This window comes from Ambystoma mexicanum, chromosome 10 (genome assembly GCF_040938575.1).
Source record: "Ambystoma mexicanum isolate Mex_15411 chromosome 10, UKY_AmexF1_1, whole genome shotgun sequence".
In the NCBI taxonomy this organism is placed as follows: Eukaryota; Metazoa; Chordata; class Amphibia; order Caudata; family Ambystomatidae; genus Ambystoma; species Ambystoma mexicanum.
In genome coordinates this window covers 27,681,278-27,698,856 of record NC_090932.1, presented here as the reverse complement: position 1 = coordinate 27,698,856, position 17,579 = coordinate 27,681,278, and the positions used below count along the sequence as shown (strand labels likewise).

At 48.4% G+C, this 17,579-nt stretch overlaps 1 protein-coding gene and 1 long non-coding RNA gene across 3 annotated transcripts in view; one reads left to right on the top strand and one right to left on the bottom strand.

The window, feature by feature from the left end:
- LOC138491116 (uncharacterized) overlaps positions 1-17,579 on the bottom strand; it is a 250,141-nt gene that overhangs the window by 1,467 nt on the left and 231,095 nt on the right. The gene's annotated exons all lie outside the window — the stretch shown is intronic.
- CCDC50 (coiled-coil domain containing 50) overlaps positions 1-17,579 on the top strand; it is a 411,626-nt gene that overhangs the window by 304,753 nt on the left and 89,294 nt on the right. For both annotated transcript variants that reach the window (XM_069617441.1, XM_069617440.1), the window contains 2 exons: positions 452-496; positions 9,831-9,932. In XM_069617441.1, coding sequence (XP_069473542.1) covers positions 452-496; positions 9,831-9,932 — 147 coding nt within the window. The remainder of the gene's footprint in view (positions 1-451; positions 497-9,830; positions 9,933-17,579) is intronic.

Genomic DNA, 17,579 nt, shown 5'->3' with positions numbered 1-17,579 from the left:
ATCACTGAATACACTTCACCTAAAGGTGAAATCTTCTATTTTTGTTTTCCTTCAAATTTCTTTTTTCTTTTTTTATTATGCAGATGGAGTTCATCCGCCTTCAACCCCTCACTTCCCCCCACCCCATCTAGATTTTAAAATGTACCCACTTACCCAACCAAAGTCAAAGACCTATTTCTTTTCCAAAGATTTCACATTCAGTGAAAACAGATTCGGTGAAATGCAGTGAAAGGGTATTAGTGAGTTACACATTAGTCTTCAACTAGTTTGTGACGAGTGACATTGTTCTCCTTATGAGTTCTTTAACTCGGGCTATGGTGTTTGTGGCTTTCAATCTGTGATGGCATTGTTTTGTTTCCTTCTGTCTGTAGACACTTTGCATTAGGTTTCTTAATGGGTTAGCTTTTTTGTTATGTTATTTGGTTTCAATACCTTTTCCCTTTTATTCTAGGCCTCGCAGGAAGATGAGCGAGCAGCCCAGGTTGCCCAAGATGAGGTAAGCAAAGTTTAAAATAGGTTTTACTGCGGATCATCTTGCCCTTTGTCCGAGGTTTGGGGTAAATGTCTTAAACCTAGACAAACCGACTGCTTAAGGTTTCCTTGGCTCACCTAAGGGTGGCCGTGACCAAGGTCCTTTCCTTGTAGATGTTAACAAAGGTTTCTTTTAGCTGCTTTCCCTATGTAAACATCATTGGGACACTCACTTTTGCTATTGTCTGTAACCTGTTCAGACGTTTGCAGGCAAGTGAAGTTCACTTGCCTTGCTAAACTAATCTGTTTCAGGCGCACTGATCAGTCCCTATGGCTATCGGTGCAGAAGAACTCCAATCGCCATTGTAAAATTCCCTCGTTCCCTACGCGCATCACTTTGCTGTGAAGTGTGGTGGTAAGGACAGTTTGTGTCCCTATAGCTTTATTTGTAACCTTGTGGTTACTTGCATGATGTGTCCAGGATGAGCTGGTGACGGCAGATACTTTCTACAGTTTTCGTTTGTCTTGCACAGTTTTGCATGTTACCGCTTAATTAATTTAGCGTACCATATACTCTAAAATGGCTGTGCCATGAGATTTTCTCCTGCCCTTTGCCCATCTTTCAGTTTGCCCTAGTTCCTGCTCTCAAAGGGCTAGAATGAACATAGTTGGTGAGCCCTTTACCAGGCAAAGAGGCTTTGTGTTTTTGGCCAGATGTGGGGCCTGGGACTGCCTGGTGCTAGGCAGATGTGATGGCCAGAGCCTGCCCAGGATTGGACAGCCCTGCCAGTTTGAGTGGTGAACATTCTTACCGTTGGTGGGCTTATGCGTGACTCCTACAGTCATTTTTCAGATCCCTGCAGTGCATAGGGTGCATATAGATACCTATTCTGACCCCCTGCTTATTAGGGTTCCAGAGGTGTAAAGACTTTTGCTTACCTTCCCTCTCCCTTACCTGACTGTGAATGGTGGTGTTCTGGTCCAGTATCCTCCCCACAACCTTCCCCGAAGTGATTTGATTGGTAGAGGGTCTGCTAAGAACTTTTCTTCAACAGTTAATTAACTTTGAGACACTTACAAGTTGCCTGTTGGCTTTGCCATCTCTTGTTCAGACTCTTAGAAATTCTAACAGTCTTCTGAAGAGAACTATTTTGATAACTGCAACTCTAGGTCACTAGACCCCATCTTCTTTAGCTAGGGATTGGCTTGCCAGTGCTTATGATTTGTTGCCTGGGCAAGCTTCATGTCCAGATCTTGGATAAAATGACTCCTGCAGCCATTCCACAGATAATCGTTGGAGCCAAGCCACTTACGAAGACGAGCAAGCCGTAGATGACCCGAGGACGGATGGCTCCTGCAGCTGACCAACTCAGTGAAGTTCTGGTGAAGCGGTTCTCCTCTGCCTCATCTCAAGACCCTTGTCAGTGCTTTGAACCTTGGGCCAGTGTGAACTACCAGTCTTGACCCCTGTTTGAGGATCTGTGGCTTCAGAGACTTTTAAAGTGTGTCTGGATCAATCAGTGACCTGACGAGCTCTCTCATGGGCTATCTTGCTGCAGCCGTCGCTGTTCCAAGTGCATCCTTAGAACTTGGAGAATCTTCAGCTTTTACTACAAAATGCCTGCTCGTGTATTTTTGGCCTTCTTGCATCAACCGAAGCTGTGCAGAACCTGCTCCTTTGTTTGTCCACAGAGGATCACCTGTTGCTGCATGATCATGGTGACTCCCATTACAATCAGTCTTCTTCGCTTCCTAGAGGTGTTTTGAGGTTGTCTGCTTAGCAGAAGTCTTCATCTTTTCTTCCCAAGTGTGTTTAGCTGGAAGGTGCCTGGAACTGAGATTCAAACACTGCAACCGACCAAGCTAAATACTGTATCCGAAAGTGCCCTCTGCAACCACGGCCCTTTGTCCTTCCTCTTCCGGACGAAACACAGAAGGCTGTGGCCCCAACATGGATTGCAGAAACTCAGCAGTGGTCTCTGGATAAATCTGCATCTGGGTGGGGAGGGGGGTGCAAGTTAACACCAGTGTTCCCCTCTCCTCATGTTCTCCATAGGGTTACATGGGTGTAAAGTCCTGTCCCTAAATCACTCCTTCCTTAGTTTGGTCAGTGATGGCCTGTTCAAGGATCCCTCCCTAGGCCTACTTATCCTAGTGTCTGGAATTGAGTGAGTTAACGTGCCTGAACTTTACGTACCTTTTTGGACTTTGTATCATAACCAGTGGCATCATCCAAACCTTCCTGAAAAGTATATCTTTGGAGCTGGGGACTTATGGCACACGGCCCCAGACCATCTTAGGGTTGGACTTACTAAGTGTTGGGGAACCGTTTATGGTTACTCAAGTGTTTCTAGTGAACTGTATGCTAATGGATCTTGTACCACGCGCTGTTGCAACTTGCGTGGTCTCTTGGCGCTCTGGTGGGTCTGCAATGGAAGGAGGGTTGCAGGGTTTGTTAGTGGGGGTGAGAGGGAGAAGAGCAGCATAGCTTTGATGTGCTGTTGGCAGCTTCAGTTTCGGAAAAACCGGTCACTGAGCATTGGTGTGTTTTCGGTTGGCAACAGTCATGTTGTGTTGAGGTGGGGTTTTATGTGGTTTGTTTTCATGCCAGGTCGGGTGTTGTGCATTGCGTGTGGTTTGTGATTCGGTAGAGGTATGGTTTAGTTTAGATCAGAGTTTGAGGGAGCGTATGCATAAAAGTTTCTGTACGGTTAGTGTCAATACATTTCCTACACCCAACAATCTGTCCAGATGTGTTCCATTTCCCACCCCCAACAGCTCTTTCAAGTTTGATGCATTTACCACCCCAGCAATTCATTGAAGTGACACATCTAAGAGCGGCGCATTTTTCTCACCCCTAAAATCCGTTTCAGGGAGCCTAACCCAGCATGATGCAGATGTTACATAGTGCCTGTCTATGGGCACAGCAGAGAGCATTAGGTGTAACTGTATTTATTAAGCCAGATGCTCCCGAATCAGTGCAGGTCTGGACCTCTATGCCCCCCCCCGACCTCCACCCCCAGTCTTCCCCTGGTATGGGGTAAGATAGGGAGCAAACCACTAAGACTGTAAATGTACCTATGTTCTTTCACTGGTGGAACAGTTCTTAGCTTTGCAAATACTGCTTTCCTTCACTTAAGGTACTCCCAACTCCCTTCCAAGGTATCTACTCCCAACTCCCTATCCAAGGTATCTACTCCCAACTCCCTATCCAAGGTATCTGATGACTCTTTTGCACGCTAGACCTGCCTACCTACTTTATTAAGCAAGGCCTATTTAAGTGTTTGGGGCCTTATTTTAAGGCCAAAGTAGAATTGTTTCTGATGTTTGTTAATCTGCTTAGAATCACATGCTGTGCATAGGTCCGACATCCAGTGGTCACTGCGGAGTATTGCATTGTGTTTTTCGTAGTCGAAAAGGGGACGTCGACAAGGCGTGTCTGTAACACTATCCCTATAGTGACGTGCGTCGTACCCACAATCCCTCACGCGTCGAGGTCCCTCAGATTGTTTTTTTCCGCCCAGCTTCTGGTCGCCTTACGCGGAGCTCCTAGAGAGACATTGCAAAATACTTACTACGGACCTCGGTCCTTAATTATACTTATTATATTCTTAAAGATCCCTCCACTCGACGTTAGCTGTGAAGCTGTTTCTCCGCCGAACAAGTTTTCGACGGAGGGGAAGAGACGGAGGGGATCCTTCGGCGCTGCCGAACACGTGGCCTGGCCTCGCCGGCCAACATACAGTAGGGAGAATGGGGGTTCGAACTTTTATCTTCTCTTTGAGAATGTCTTTTTCTCCCCTATCTTTCCCTTGGGGTTGTTATCACCAGTTATTATTGCCTCAGCTATGGAGAGGACACCTTTTAAGTTTTGCCCACGCTGTAGGGGCAAATACACTTGGAAGGATAAACACAAGCTCTGTAATCGTTGCTTGCCCCTCGAACGGAAAGTTAAGAGGTGGGTGGACTACGCTATGTCGAAGTCAATTTCCTCACCCGCCGCCGCTGTTACAGAAAGTGATGAGGAGGGTGATAACTCGACGTCCGTTACGGAAGTCATTAACCCCCAGAAGGAGCGCTTGCGCTCCTCGACGTCCGTCCTCGGCCCCGACGGGCTCGGCTCACGCCCTGCTTATGGGGATGAACACCCCGGCGACAAGGACGCACATAGACCCCATAGGCCTAAGCACACAACCCACGGCTCTTCTTCGTCGAAGACGAAGGATCCATCAGCGCCGAAGGGGACGCAGGGCACTCCGGCGTCTACCTCAGACCGTAAGGGTCTCAAGCCCCACCCGCAAACGCAGCCGCGACCAGCGATTGGGCTTTCATCAAACACGGGCGCTACCTCAAAACATCCGACGTAATGCTCCATAGAGCGGCCGTCGAGAAACAACGCGCAACGCAGGCAACGTCGATACCAGAGCCCTCTACCGACAAACTCGTTGTCGAGAGCCTGGCGAGAATTGTTTCCGAAGACAAACATAAGCGGACGACGAAACAGACGTCGAATACCGCACCAAAAGCTATAGAAACGCCGAAAAAGCACAAGAGTAGCCAAGAACTGCCCCCTTCATCTAAGGGCACTTCCGAACTACCGGAGGGCTTTTCTGAGGGCGAGGGAAACCTTTCGTCGACGTTGTGGGAGCGTTCTATGCGTTTGGAAGGCGAAAACACTGATTTCCCCCCTCTAGACTATTCAGGGGTCCCCCATGAGACCCTTGAAAGACTCCATTCTTGTATGGAGAAAATGGAAAGGTTTTTGGGAAGCCAAAACCCACCCACACACAAAAGACCAGGAGAATGGCCCCAGGATGACCCTAGGGTCAAGATCCCTAGACTGTGTCCCCTTTCTACAGACGTATATAACCTCACTGAAGAGGAGCAATACCTCCAAGAAGATGAGGAGGGTTTGGGTGGAGAGGAAGAACATGAGGAAGAGGGGTTTGAAGAAGATCCTTACACTAGTGCAGGAGTTTTTGAAGAAGATACAGCCACCTCGCAGCCCTGGCAATCCCCATCAGGGCAGCCTTGGCAATCCCCATCTGTGCACTCAGACCCTGATGCCTTTCACCCTTCTCCTCCCAAGGATTCACCTATTGGAAAACCTCTCCCATAGATGACCAACCTTCCCTTAATGCACTATTGCGCAAGGCAGCAGCGCATTTTGAAATAGACACAGGGGAAACTCTTCCTGACATAGACTTTGTAGAAAAAGTTATTAAAGAAAAAGCCCCTGTTAGTCAGTCTATTCCGCTCCTGGCTTCCATAAAGAGAAGAATAACTCCTTCCCTTTCCAATCCTGCATTAGTCAGAGGGGTCAACCCTCGGATAGAAAAGCTCTTCAGCCCTTCGTCCTCTGACCCCTTGTACATCAGAGGACATTCTATTCCGGAATCCCTTCTAGTTACTAATACAAGAAAAAGAGCGGGGGTACCACTATCCACTAGTGAGGCACCACCTGACAAAGAGGGCAAGAAGCTCTATGCACTTGGGAAGAGAATCACGACCTCCGCAGCCTTCTCAACTAGGATTGCGAATAACAATTCCCTACTAGCTAGCTACGCAGATGCACAGTGGAGCAAGCTGCGCAGCGAAGCAGAGGACGCACCAGAACCCCTGCGTTCACGCCTGTTAGATATCATCTCAGAGGGAACTCTTGTAAACCAGGGCATCGTAAAGAACTCCTTAGATGCCGCAGAGATGGCTGGCCGTTCCCTGGTTCAGGGAATACTTCTCAAACGCCATGTCTGGCTGCGCAATTCGGGATTTAAGCCGGAAACCCAGGCTTCCCTGATAAATAAGCCCATAGAACAAACACACCTGTTTGGGAAAGCAGTTGATGAGGCCCTAGAACATGCGAAGAAGGAATTTGATACCATCAAGACTCTTGACCAAATTTCTAGGCCCCCGAACAGACGCGGCTATGGCAATAGACGCTCCTTTCGTGGCCAACGCCAGCAAAACCAACAGCAATTTTACTCTGCTACCAACTGGCCCTCTAACCAGGGTAACAACCAATTCAGTCAAAGAGGCCAACGCCGTGGCAAAGGAAGAGGTCGCGGCTCCAGCCCCAAAGGTTCCACGCCCAATACCAACAAATGACCCGAAGATTCGGGTCCCCTCCCATGCATCACCGGTCGGGGGCCGGCTAACATCGTTCCTATCAGCATGGGAGGAAATATCGTCAGACCGCTGGGTTTTATCCACCATAGCCCACGGATACTGCATCGAATTCAACGGTTCCCCGAAGTACAGACCCCCACGGAACCGACGCATGACACCGGAACACCTCACCATTCTTCTTCAAGAAGTAGAAGAGCTACTGAAAAAAAAAGCTATAGAGGCTGTCCCCCTATCTCAGGTAACAGAAGATATTTATTCAGTGTACTTCCTTGTACCCAAAAAGGACTTAACCATGCACCCTGTATTAGATCTGCGCCCAGCGAACAGGTTTGTCAAACCCCAAAAGTTTCGTATGGTGACCTTGCAGGAAGTAATCCCACTGTTATCACAAGGGGATTACATGACAACACTAGACATGAAAGATGCATACTTTCATATTTTAATGTTGCCAGCGCACAGAAAATACCTAAGGTTCAAGATAGAGAACAAGCACTACAAGTTCAGAGTACTACCCTTCGGGATAGCATCTGCACCAAGGGTATTCACGAAAGTACTGGCAGTGGCAGCGGCCCACCTACGCAGGTTATCCATCCCGGTATACCCTTACCTCGACGACTGGCTCATAACAGGGGATTCTTACTAAACATTCTTCTCCAATACCCAAAAGACTGTAGACCTTTTGTCCCAACTGGGCTTCTCCATCAACGAAAAGAAGTCCAGCTTAGACCCCAGCCAAATCAAACAATTCCTAGGGGCTCTAATTCAAACAAAGGACGGCCTCGCCTTCCCCTCCAACGAGAGGGTCCAAAACATGCTGTTTCAGATCCCCCAATATGTGGCAGGTCGAGAGGTGACGGTACGCAAGGCAATGCGCTTGCTAGGGATGATGGCGTCATGTATTTATTTGGTACCTCACGCGCGCCTGCGCATGCGCCCAATGCAAGAGTGGCTCTACAGCCAGTGGTGTCAGGCCAGCGGACAATGGGACGATCTAGTGGTGGTCTCGCAGGCCTTGTTTCTCTCGCTACGGTGGTGGACAAAAGAAAACCTGTTATTAGGGAAAACCTTTGCCACACCCGCAGTGGAAGCCACTCTAACCCCAGACGCATCCCTCACAGGATGGGGGGCTCACCTATCCCATCAGACTGCTCACGGAGCGTGGACTCCGAGCTTAGCATCCAAGCATATAAACCTGCTGGAACTACTAGCGGTGTTCAAAGCACTGAAAGCCTTTCAGGAACACCTACAAGGAAAGACAGTGATGGTCCTCACAGACAGCACCACAGCCATGTACTACCTCAACAAGCAAGGGGGCACTCACTCTCCAGGACTGTCCAAGCTGTCCCAGAATATATGGAAGTGGGCTCTCAAACACAACATGTTCCTACTATCACAACATGTACCAGGGGAACGCAATCTGCTAGCAGACAAACTCAGCAGAGACTTCCCCCTGCCCGAAGAGTACGAATGGCAATTGCACGAAGACATCGTCTTAGACGTCTTCACGCAATGGGGATTCCCGGAAATAGACCTGTTCGCAACTATGGAGAACTCACAATGCCAAAGTTACGCCTCCAGGTACCCCCAGAACCAGTCCAAGGGGAACGGTCTGTCGATTCAATGGTCAGGGAAATTTGTTTACGCCTTTCTCCCGACTCCCCTTCTCAACAAAGTGGTGCACAAGATGCACCAGGAGCAGGTTACCATGATACTAGTGGCCCCAATGTGGGCCCGGCAGCCAAGAAGCCTTCTCTTAACCCACCGCCAACTCCGGGTACTGCTCGCTAGTCTATGCACAGCATGTGATTCTAAGCAGATTAACAAACATCAGAAGACAATGCATTACTTACCGTAAAAGCATTTCTGATGGTTGTATCTGCTTAGATTCACATGCGCCCACCCTTCCTCCCTGCTCGGATGGAAGGAACATAGACATCACTTTCTATATTTCTCTTTTCTGTACTCTCACGTCTAGAAGGCTCCCTCAGGGCAGAAAAATACAAACAGAGGGACCTTGACGCGTGAGGGACGCGTGAGGGATTGTGGGTACGACGCACGTCACTATAGGGATAGTGTTACAGACACGCCTTGTCGACGTCCCCTTTTCGACTACGAAAAACAAAATGCAATACTCCGCAGTGACCACTGGATGTCGGACCTATGCACAGCCTGTGAATCTAAGCAGATACAACCATCAGAAATGCTTTTACGGTAAGTAATGCATTGTCTTCCAGTGCTTTACATTGCATGTTACATTGTTGCAATCTTAATTTAACAGACTGTGTTGCTTCTGATATTACTTACTTTTTATCTTCACTTGCTTTACTACATACATTTTTTTTTTACCTGTGTTTTAAACTGAATGTCTAATAACTGTTTAAAGTAAAATGTTGGAGGTCACCTCTTGGAGAATGTATTTGTTTATAAATGTGATTGAGTAGTACTTCTTACAAGCTGTTTTCATTGCATAGTGTGTGAAGGCCTAATAAATAGAATGTTGTATAATTCAGTCAAACTCAATGTATTTGCATGCTCTGTGCATGCCTCGCCGTGCCAGTACACCACCCCGTCGCTCCTACAGTTGAAACCTGTTCCTTGTTTGAGATTGGCTAGATCGAAGTTGCCCAGTTCACTATAAAAGTCTGGCCTCTTGGAACTCTCGCTAGGGTTGGTTCTGAAAAGACATCTTAACTGGGAGTTTTGGGGAACATTTGGAACCTGTGGAAATAGTTAGAAGAATAAATGATTTCAATTGGTTAATGTTGTTTTTGATTGGTTCGACATTCCTCTAAACCCCCCCTCCCCCCAGACCACCCACCCGGCATTCTCGCCTTCTACTCCCTCTAAATTGATTTTCTGTTTACTTGTAACCTTCATTTATGTTTTAAAACTCCATACTACTATTTGGCCTGTTTGCAGTGTGGAGGGTGTGTGCAGTCAGACACCTTGGCAGTCACTGGTGGTGCCACTGACCCAGGTAGTCGGGTAAGAGCTGCAGGAATGTTCCCTGCGACTGTCCGTGTTTTTCTAAAGATCTGGAACCTCTGGACGTTACATTGTGCTCATAAAGAATGTTTCTGCCGATGGGCTATTTGTTTGGCCATGTCACATGCTGTCAGTTTCCTCCTGCAAAGCTGGGATATTGCAGGTGATGTTGATGTCTTCTTTGTGAGGATGTCTGTTACTCCGCCAGCATTCAGATGGATGTAAGTCCTGATGTGCTTTTCTTGTAGGAAATAGCCCGTTTGTTCATGGAGCGAGAGAAGAAGGCACACAGGAAACCAAAATCCAGCGAGAAGATGCCTCATGAAAAGAGAAGGCCAGAGGAGTGCAATGTAATTATGCCTTTTCTGTATTCTTATTGCTCTCGTTTTAATGTATACCTTTTGCTTTTTGTTTTTGTTTTTTTTTAAATCCCTTTTGCACTTTCTGCATGGCTGTTCCTTGCAAGTCATGAAAAGCCATTTGAAACCTAGTTAGCTGGTTAGCTGGTCAGCACCCCCTTCTAAATTATGGATTTGCAACTGTTGGTCCTGCCAGATGTTTTGGACTACAATTTATATAAGCCTTACTCAACATTGTCACGATTGAGGTATTGTGGAACTTGTAGCACAACAAATGTGGCCTGTCTAAGGCTGCAGATCACTGTTCCGTTTATTGCAAACAACACAGGATCCTACCTACAAACTGGACATTTGTGTAATTTACTTGTTTTCCTTGCATGGAAGTGTACATGTAAGGGACCCCCCATAGTCCAAGATAGGCCGTAGAGGTCTCCTTGAGAACTGAACTGGTGAAGCAGTGTTTCTCTGGCATTACTGCTTGTGTGCTCCTCCTTATTCATGATTTTGGAACCGTTGCTGCTGCAAGAAACATCTTGGCTACTCCTGCCTCTGATCTTCTTTCAAGGCAGCGTAAGCTACACAGTTCATTCAGCTTGCCAACTCACTGGAGTGCATGTTTTAGCACTTGTAGTTCTACTATTGTGTAGTGTCAGCCTCAAAACACTGCTCCCTGGAGACTTGGCCAAACATCAACGCTATCAGTTTCTGAAACCCGATTGGTCATGACAAAGTTTGCCTTTACGAGTTCTGAGCCCGGCCCACTACGCAACGCTAATAAACCAGCAGTGGTCCTACATGCGAGACCACTGCTGTCAATCACTCTTCCGCTTAAGTCCTAAATATCTCCATAATGGAGGCAAGAGCATATGCTGTATGACTCGAATGATTTGAAAGGATCATTGAGAAAAAAAAGAAAAAGTAAGTCCTTCCAAGCAAGAAAGAATGATGCCAAACAGACATCTCAGGTGAAGTTGGCATATGTTCTGCACCTGCCGTTCCTCGTCCAAACCTTTGACTTTCCTCAATTCTGTGTGATACCTTTTGGCCGAAGATGTGTCCCCCTGAGGCTACTTGTTGCCCACTAATCATCAATGCATGTGGAGAGCCCCCATATCTTATACCGATTTGCTGGCCCTTGGGGCCAGCGTAAAGTGGATGGCAGAGGCTCCATTGTAACAAGCACAGATTTCATAGGTTTAAGGAGTTGGGTGATAAACTCGCTTCGACAGCAAGGTTCTTTGAAGCCCAGATGGTGAGTCTATTCAAGGGTCGCAATTGGAATTCAGGGAGCAGGAGCTGGAAGTAGCTGAGTGGCAGGACCAAGCCATCGGGACCCAGGTGCTATTTCAATGAAGTCTTATGAATTAAGGGTTTGTATGGTGTACGCTTAATGAATGGCTCTAAATAAAGCAGTAGGGCAAGAAGATTGAAATAAATTCAAAGTTTTGCTAAATGCTACTTTTGTATTACAATTTAATTTGAGATATGCAAACATGTCCACATTATGACTCCGGAGTGCTTGAAAGTTGATGGAACTTGGCTGTTTTTTTCTTCTTTTCCAAACTGTTGCATGCACCCAAGGAGGCCATGAACCCCTTTCTAATGCTGTGTTGCTCTGCCTTTCACACAGTTGCTGACTATTCCTGTTGATTCCTCTGTCTCTGTTAATGTTTCTTTGCATTTCTTCCCCTTTAACCTTCGTGTCAGGTCTTCTGTCTGGCGGCTGCCTCTCCTTTCGTCATTAGCGCTCTGCGACTACATCCATAACTGTCGCTGCATCCGTCTGTCTCTTTAAAACCACAGCATTTGTATATCGCACTCCACCTCTTTTTCTATGATGCCGTCTTGGTTGCTCTGTCTGTCTCTCTGCTGTACAATGAGGTGCTAATGCATAGCATACCACAAATCTAACTTCCACACAAGATGGAAACTTTAACCTTTAGCCCATTACTAGCCTTTATATGGTTTCTGGGTCTGCCTAAAGCTTTGTTGGACACATTCTCAAACACACATTTAATGTTACATATGTATGATTGTCTTGCACGTGTTGAATTGGGAAGCCAAAAGTAGCGCCTGGTGGTTGTAGGTGTCCAACGAATTAGGCACTTCTGGGCTGTATCCAGGAGCTAAATAGCTCCCAGCAATTCTAAGGCCTACCATTTATCTGATATAAGTGAAGCTTTAAAAAAATGTTCCCATGTCCAAAGCGATACACGGGCCAGAAAACCAAGCCGAATAGCTTCATGAAGCGTCTTGGGCTGGACTGAAGACTATCTGGTACAGCCGCTGTTCCTGCAGCTACTTGGGCCCAGGGTTTATCTGGATTCCTTTAGCAGCCTTTCCCATTCTGTCCTTTGCTCCTTCATCAGAGATCTTGGTCTGTTGTCTACCTGCTCAGGCAGCATTTCTTCAAGTTTGAGCGATGTCTACCTTCTATCAATCTTCATTGTTAAGTGTCCATGTTCAACTACTGTAGGTTGTTACAAATCTGGACTATTATTTGTCCCTTTTCCCCAGGAGGGAGCCCAGCGCCTTTCAGGTTAGAGAGGTGAGCCTGCTAAGCAAGACCCCCCCCAAGTGGTACCTCACTGGGGATAAGGACTCATATTTTGTTAAGGAACTCCCTGTTCAGAACACCCCTGTCCAGAACACCCTATCTGCCTACATGGGAATCGAAAAGACTATTAACCCTGTTTTGTATTCATTGAATAGTGACATTTCTGCAATGACCGACTGAGAAGCCAAGGTCTGGGGAGAGACGAAGATGGAAAAGCAACAGCTTCACCTGATGGTGTGGGCCTCCGGGCCATTAACAGACAGCAGACGAGATCCTAGAGCTCTGCACAAGAGTGCATAGCTGCAGAGACTAGCAGCAGAGGGCAGGTGAACACTCCCAAGGACGGAACGCCGTTGAGAGGCACAAACAGTGACCTTTGATGCTGGGAAAGCCATATGTGTTACTGGAGCCTGATGAACCCAAGCGGCCATACTTCCTATCTATGTCGAGGCATGCCTATTGGAGGGCCACAGGGCTTTGGAGAGCCCAAAGAATCCGAGAGACATTAACAGTGGAGGGAGGGAGGGAGGGAGGGAGGGAGGGAGGGAGGGAGGGAGGGAGGGAGGGAGGGAGGGAGGGAGGGAGGGAGGGAGGGAGGGAGGGAGGGAGGGAGGGAGGGAGGGAGGGAGGGAGGGAGGGAGGGAGGGAGGGAGGGAGGGAGGGAGGGAGTGTGTGTGTGTGTGTGTGTGTGTGTGTGTGTGTGTGTGTGTGTGTGTGTGTGTGTGTGTGTGTGTGTGTGTGTGTGTGTGTGTGTGTGTGTGTGTGTGTGTGTGTGTGTGTGTGTGTGTGTGTGTGTGTGTGTGTGTGTGTGTGTGTGTGTGTGTGTGTGTGTGTGTGTGTGTGTGTGTGTGTGTGTGTGTGTGTGTGTGTGTGTGTGTGTGTGTGTGTGTGTGTGTGTGTGTGTGTGTGTGTGTGTGTGTGTGTGTGTGTGTGTGTGTGTGTGTGTGTGTGTGATTGATATATATATATATATATATATATAGCGCCACTCAGGTTTAAGACAGAGGCTATTGCGCCATCTTCCTTACTAAGAGATTGGGCCAGTTGGCTATTAGGAACTGGAGTAAGGTCATTTATTTTTGAAGTTTGGCGAGCATTCTTAATTTTTTGTTGGTTAGGTAGGGAACCTCCTTCATAGGAGCACAGCTAGTTTTATTTAAATAAGCCTCTAATTAATCTGGCACATATTCGTCGTGAGTCCTTGTTTGCCACAAGGCTTATTTTCGAGCCAGCTGTTGCATATTTTGCAATTGCTTTGAACTGATGACTATTGAAAGCTACATTCTCCCACTACTCTCATATGTCAGGCCGATGGCTGAACTTTGCAGTAAGTTTCCAAAATATACTTGTTTTTTCAAATGCATTTAAAATAGAAGAGGCTCACTAATGGCAGGTTGGTACCTTGATGTGCAGCCTAGGTAACGCTGCTTTCTACAACTGATTAAAACGTTTGTGCTTTTATATCTAGAATGTTGCTACTGGTCCTCACTGCTTGAGCAACAGAAGCCTTTACAATTCAACATTCTACAATAACATTAAATAAACACACAAATCAATCTTCAAGACCAAATGGAATCATTGATGGGTTTTAAAGAAATATCAATTTTGCTAAAACCTTACTATTCAAAACATATAACAGTAATTGCAGATAAAAAACCCCATTGAATCAAAGTACCTTCCACTAGACTGGTTACTTGCTACTGCTCAATCTGCCAGGTACTGCAAGCACTTGATCAGGGACCATATCCGAAGCCCCTTGTGATAGCAGATGTAACTGTTGCAGGGCCTGTAATGGGGGCAGCAACAATACTCGACACATGGTGCTTTTATACTGGATCCTCATTAATGGCTTAACTCGCCGAACACCACTTTTTCGGTTCCATGTCTTTAAAATCGCAGAAAAAATGGCTGTGAATACAAAATATTGCAGCAAAAATGATGTGGGTTTTCCCGCCACAAACGTGTAAAGGTTGTGGGGGACACTCCTGCAACCCATGGACCCATTATTCCATTTAAGGCGAGTGGGGGGACACCCACGCAATCCTTAAATGGTATGATGGGATACACCTTTACCGGGTCAAACAACGGCGACATTTCAAAGTGATTGGTTCCTCCGACGTATTCCACATCTATGAAGGGTAATCGCCACAGCTGTGCTGCTTCGGAAAACTTTTTGGCATCTGCGTCGATACGCTGTCCTCGAGGGCCTCCGTCGAGCCGACGTCACCGGATGTTATAAGTAGGACTCAGGACGCCCGTAGCCTCAGTTCCGTTTTTTCTGCGAACGTGTTTGCTTCAGAGATCTCGGCGCGCCTCGGTTCTTCTGTTACTTCTATCGGTTCTTCAAACTTGGTGTTTTATGAAAAAGATGTCATGTCTTCGTCTTCTACCCCGCGGTCGGGATTCAAGAAGTGTCGGGACTGCGGTTCCAAGATTTCACTTACGGACCCGCACAAAGTCTGCCTCTGTTGCCTCGGCGAGGAACATGCCACCAATAACTGTGACGATTGCCAGTCATTAACGTCTAAGGCTTTGTGGGAGCAGGACAAGAAGCTGACTGTAGGTAGGGTTTCCAAACCCCCGAAAGTCGGAATCCGCTGGGCTTTCGACCGACGATTCGAAGGGCGACTCCCCGAGACATCGGCTAAGTCCTAGGGGTCTCTGTCCCGGAGTGGGTCCCGTCATTCCACTGCCTCTTCGAGGCACTGGCGGAAGCGCAGTCACCGGTCGCCTTCCCCGTTTCATTCTTCCCCTGTGGAATGGGATGCATTTCGTATGGAGATGATGGCAATTTTCCAATCGCAGGGCTTTGTTCCGTCCGCGCCTTGGAAAGAAGCCGGTAGGGAACGTGCTAGGGCCACCGTCTGCGCGCCTTCAGGCTCGGGCAGTCGGCGCCATCATCGGGAGCCTTCGAGGTCCCGATCGGACAAGGTGGATTGCTCTAGCCATGTCCGCTCCAGGTCCCGGTCCTCAACGCCCTCGAGACCGGCGGCACCTGTGAGGTCTTCTAAGAAGACATTGACGCCATGTCCGTTGAAGGGCTCTCTCGAGGCGCCGAGGCCGTCGAAGGACATGCTCGGGGCACCGCCCTCGAGGCCTGTGTCGAAGCCATCATTGCCACGCTCGACGCAGATTCCGTCGAAGCCCTCGATGCCTTTTGTGGAGGCTTTGCCGGAGGTACCCCGTGCATCGGTGGAAACTGAGGAAGGCCCTGAAGAAGTAGTGAGGCCTGTATTTGAACCCTTTTCTGTGCCTTCCTCCAGGGATTTATTCCAGCCTCTAGATTACATCTCTGAGGTGGATCAAGGGTCTGATGAAGGTTTGGTTCCTGATGAGGTTTCTGACTAACTCTTGTCTGGTCATAGCCAGTTGGATGACCTGCGTCAGTCTTTGCACGACACCAGTGGTCTGGACACCTCTCCGGAGGTTGAGTTTGGTAGGCCTGAGCCTGGCACGCACGCTGAGTCTTCATACCGGCGTCTCATGTCGAGGGTGACGGAGTACTTGGGGTGGTCTGCGCCACCAGTGGATTTTCTGCAGGATGACCTGACGGATATCCTTGACCAAGGTCCACCCACTGACCAGGTGCTGCCATTTCATATGGCTTTACAGAGAAGGGTGACGGTGGCTTGGACTGCTCCGGAGAGTCTCCAGGCAGTGAGAAAGTTGTTGCCGAAAAAATACCGTCCAGCCGGTAGCGACCCCTGCTACTTGATGACGCACCCCACTCCGGAGAGTTTGGTGGTGCAGGCGGCTACGGCCCGGCAAAGCTGGCGGCGTACCCTACCATCCCTCCTGATGGGGACGATAAACGTTTTGATGGCTGGGCGAAGAAAGTGTTTTCTTCAGGTGGTATGGCTTTGTTGGCAGCCAACTCCGTGTGTGCCTTATCACGTTTCACTCACACTCTGTGGAATTGTGTGTCTTTGGCGGCTGAACATTTTCCCGAAGGGGAGGAACAGGATGGTTTTCTTGCCCTCGTTCAGGATGGCAAGGATGCCATGTGTGAATCCGTTCAGTCGGGTCTGGACATGGCAGACTGTGTCAGCCGGTCCATGGCGGCGAGCACCGCGATGCGCAGATTTGCGTGGTTGCAGAAGTCTGGGTTTGCTCCTGACGTACAAGCTCTGCTTCTCAACATGCCCTTTTGATGGTGTACATCTTTTTGGCAGTGGCAGCAAGGTTGACTAGAGCCTTGAGAGGTTGCAGACCTCCAAAGCTGCAGCAAAGTCGTTGAGCACTGCAGTCCACCAACCTCCGCCTTTTCATCCTAGGGGACAGCAATGGAGGGGAGGTCCCTTTCGATACTACTAGTCTTTTGATAGATTGAGGGGAGCGGCCAGTCAAAGGGGCCAACGTAGGAGTACCAGAGGTGGAAAACAAGGTACTCGAGGTGCCAAAGCCGCTCGGGCAGTTGCCTCTTTGCCCTCAGGCACTGCCGCAGCTGCTTCAGCTCAGTCAAGAGGCCATGTCCCATGGTTCGCCGGTTGGGGGAAGGCTGGCGCAGCATCTTGTAGAATGGCGTGCCATTACTTCAGATGTGTGGGTTCTGGAGATCATGGCCCACGGCTACTGTCTTCCTTTCCGGCAGAGACCTCACCAGGGAATCTCTTTGAAGAGTCCGGATCCGCTCCTTGCGCAGGAAATTGAATCCCTACAGTAGAAAGGCACCATAGAACTGGTACCTGTAGCGGAGAGGAACAAGGGATGGTATTCCCCATATTTTTTTTATCCCGAAAAAAGACAGCGATTGAGACCCATCATGGACTTGCGTGGTTTAAACAAGCTCCTCAGGAAGGACATGTTCAAGATGGTTACTCTCTCGCAAGTCCTCCAGGCCCTTCAACTTCAGGACTGGTTGGTGTCTGCCAGGTTCTGTTGTTGGTCCTCAGCGCAGAAGCAGCACGAACACCTACCTCCCCTAGGCGGTCTTGGCACCTGGTTTGTACAAAGCACAGGCCACCGTGACCCCCCGGGGGAAAGAGGGCTAGGGTCCTTGGATTGGATAGGTTTCGGGAAGAGAGGATCACCGGGTAGAGGGTTAGGAGATTGATTAGGGACAGGGAGGGGGATTTTAGGGA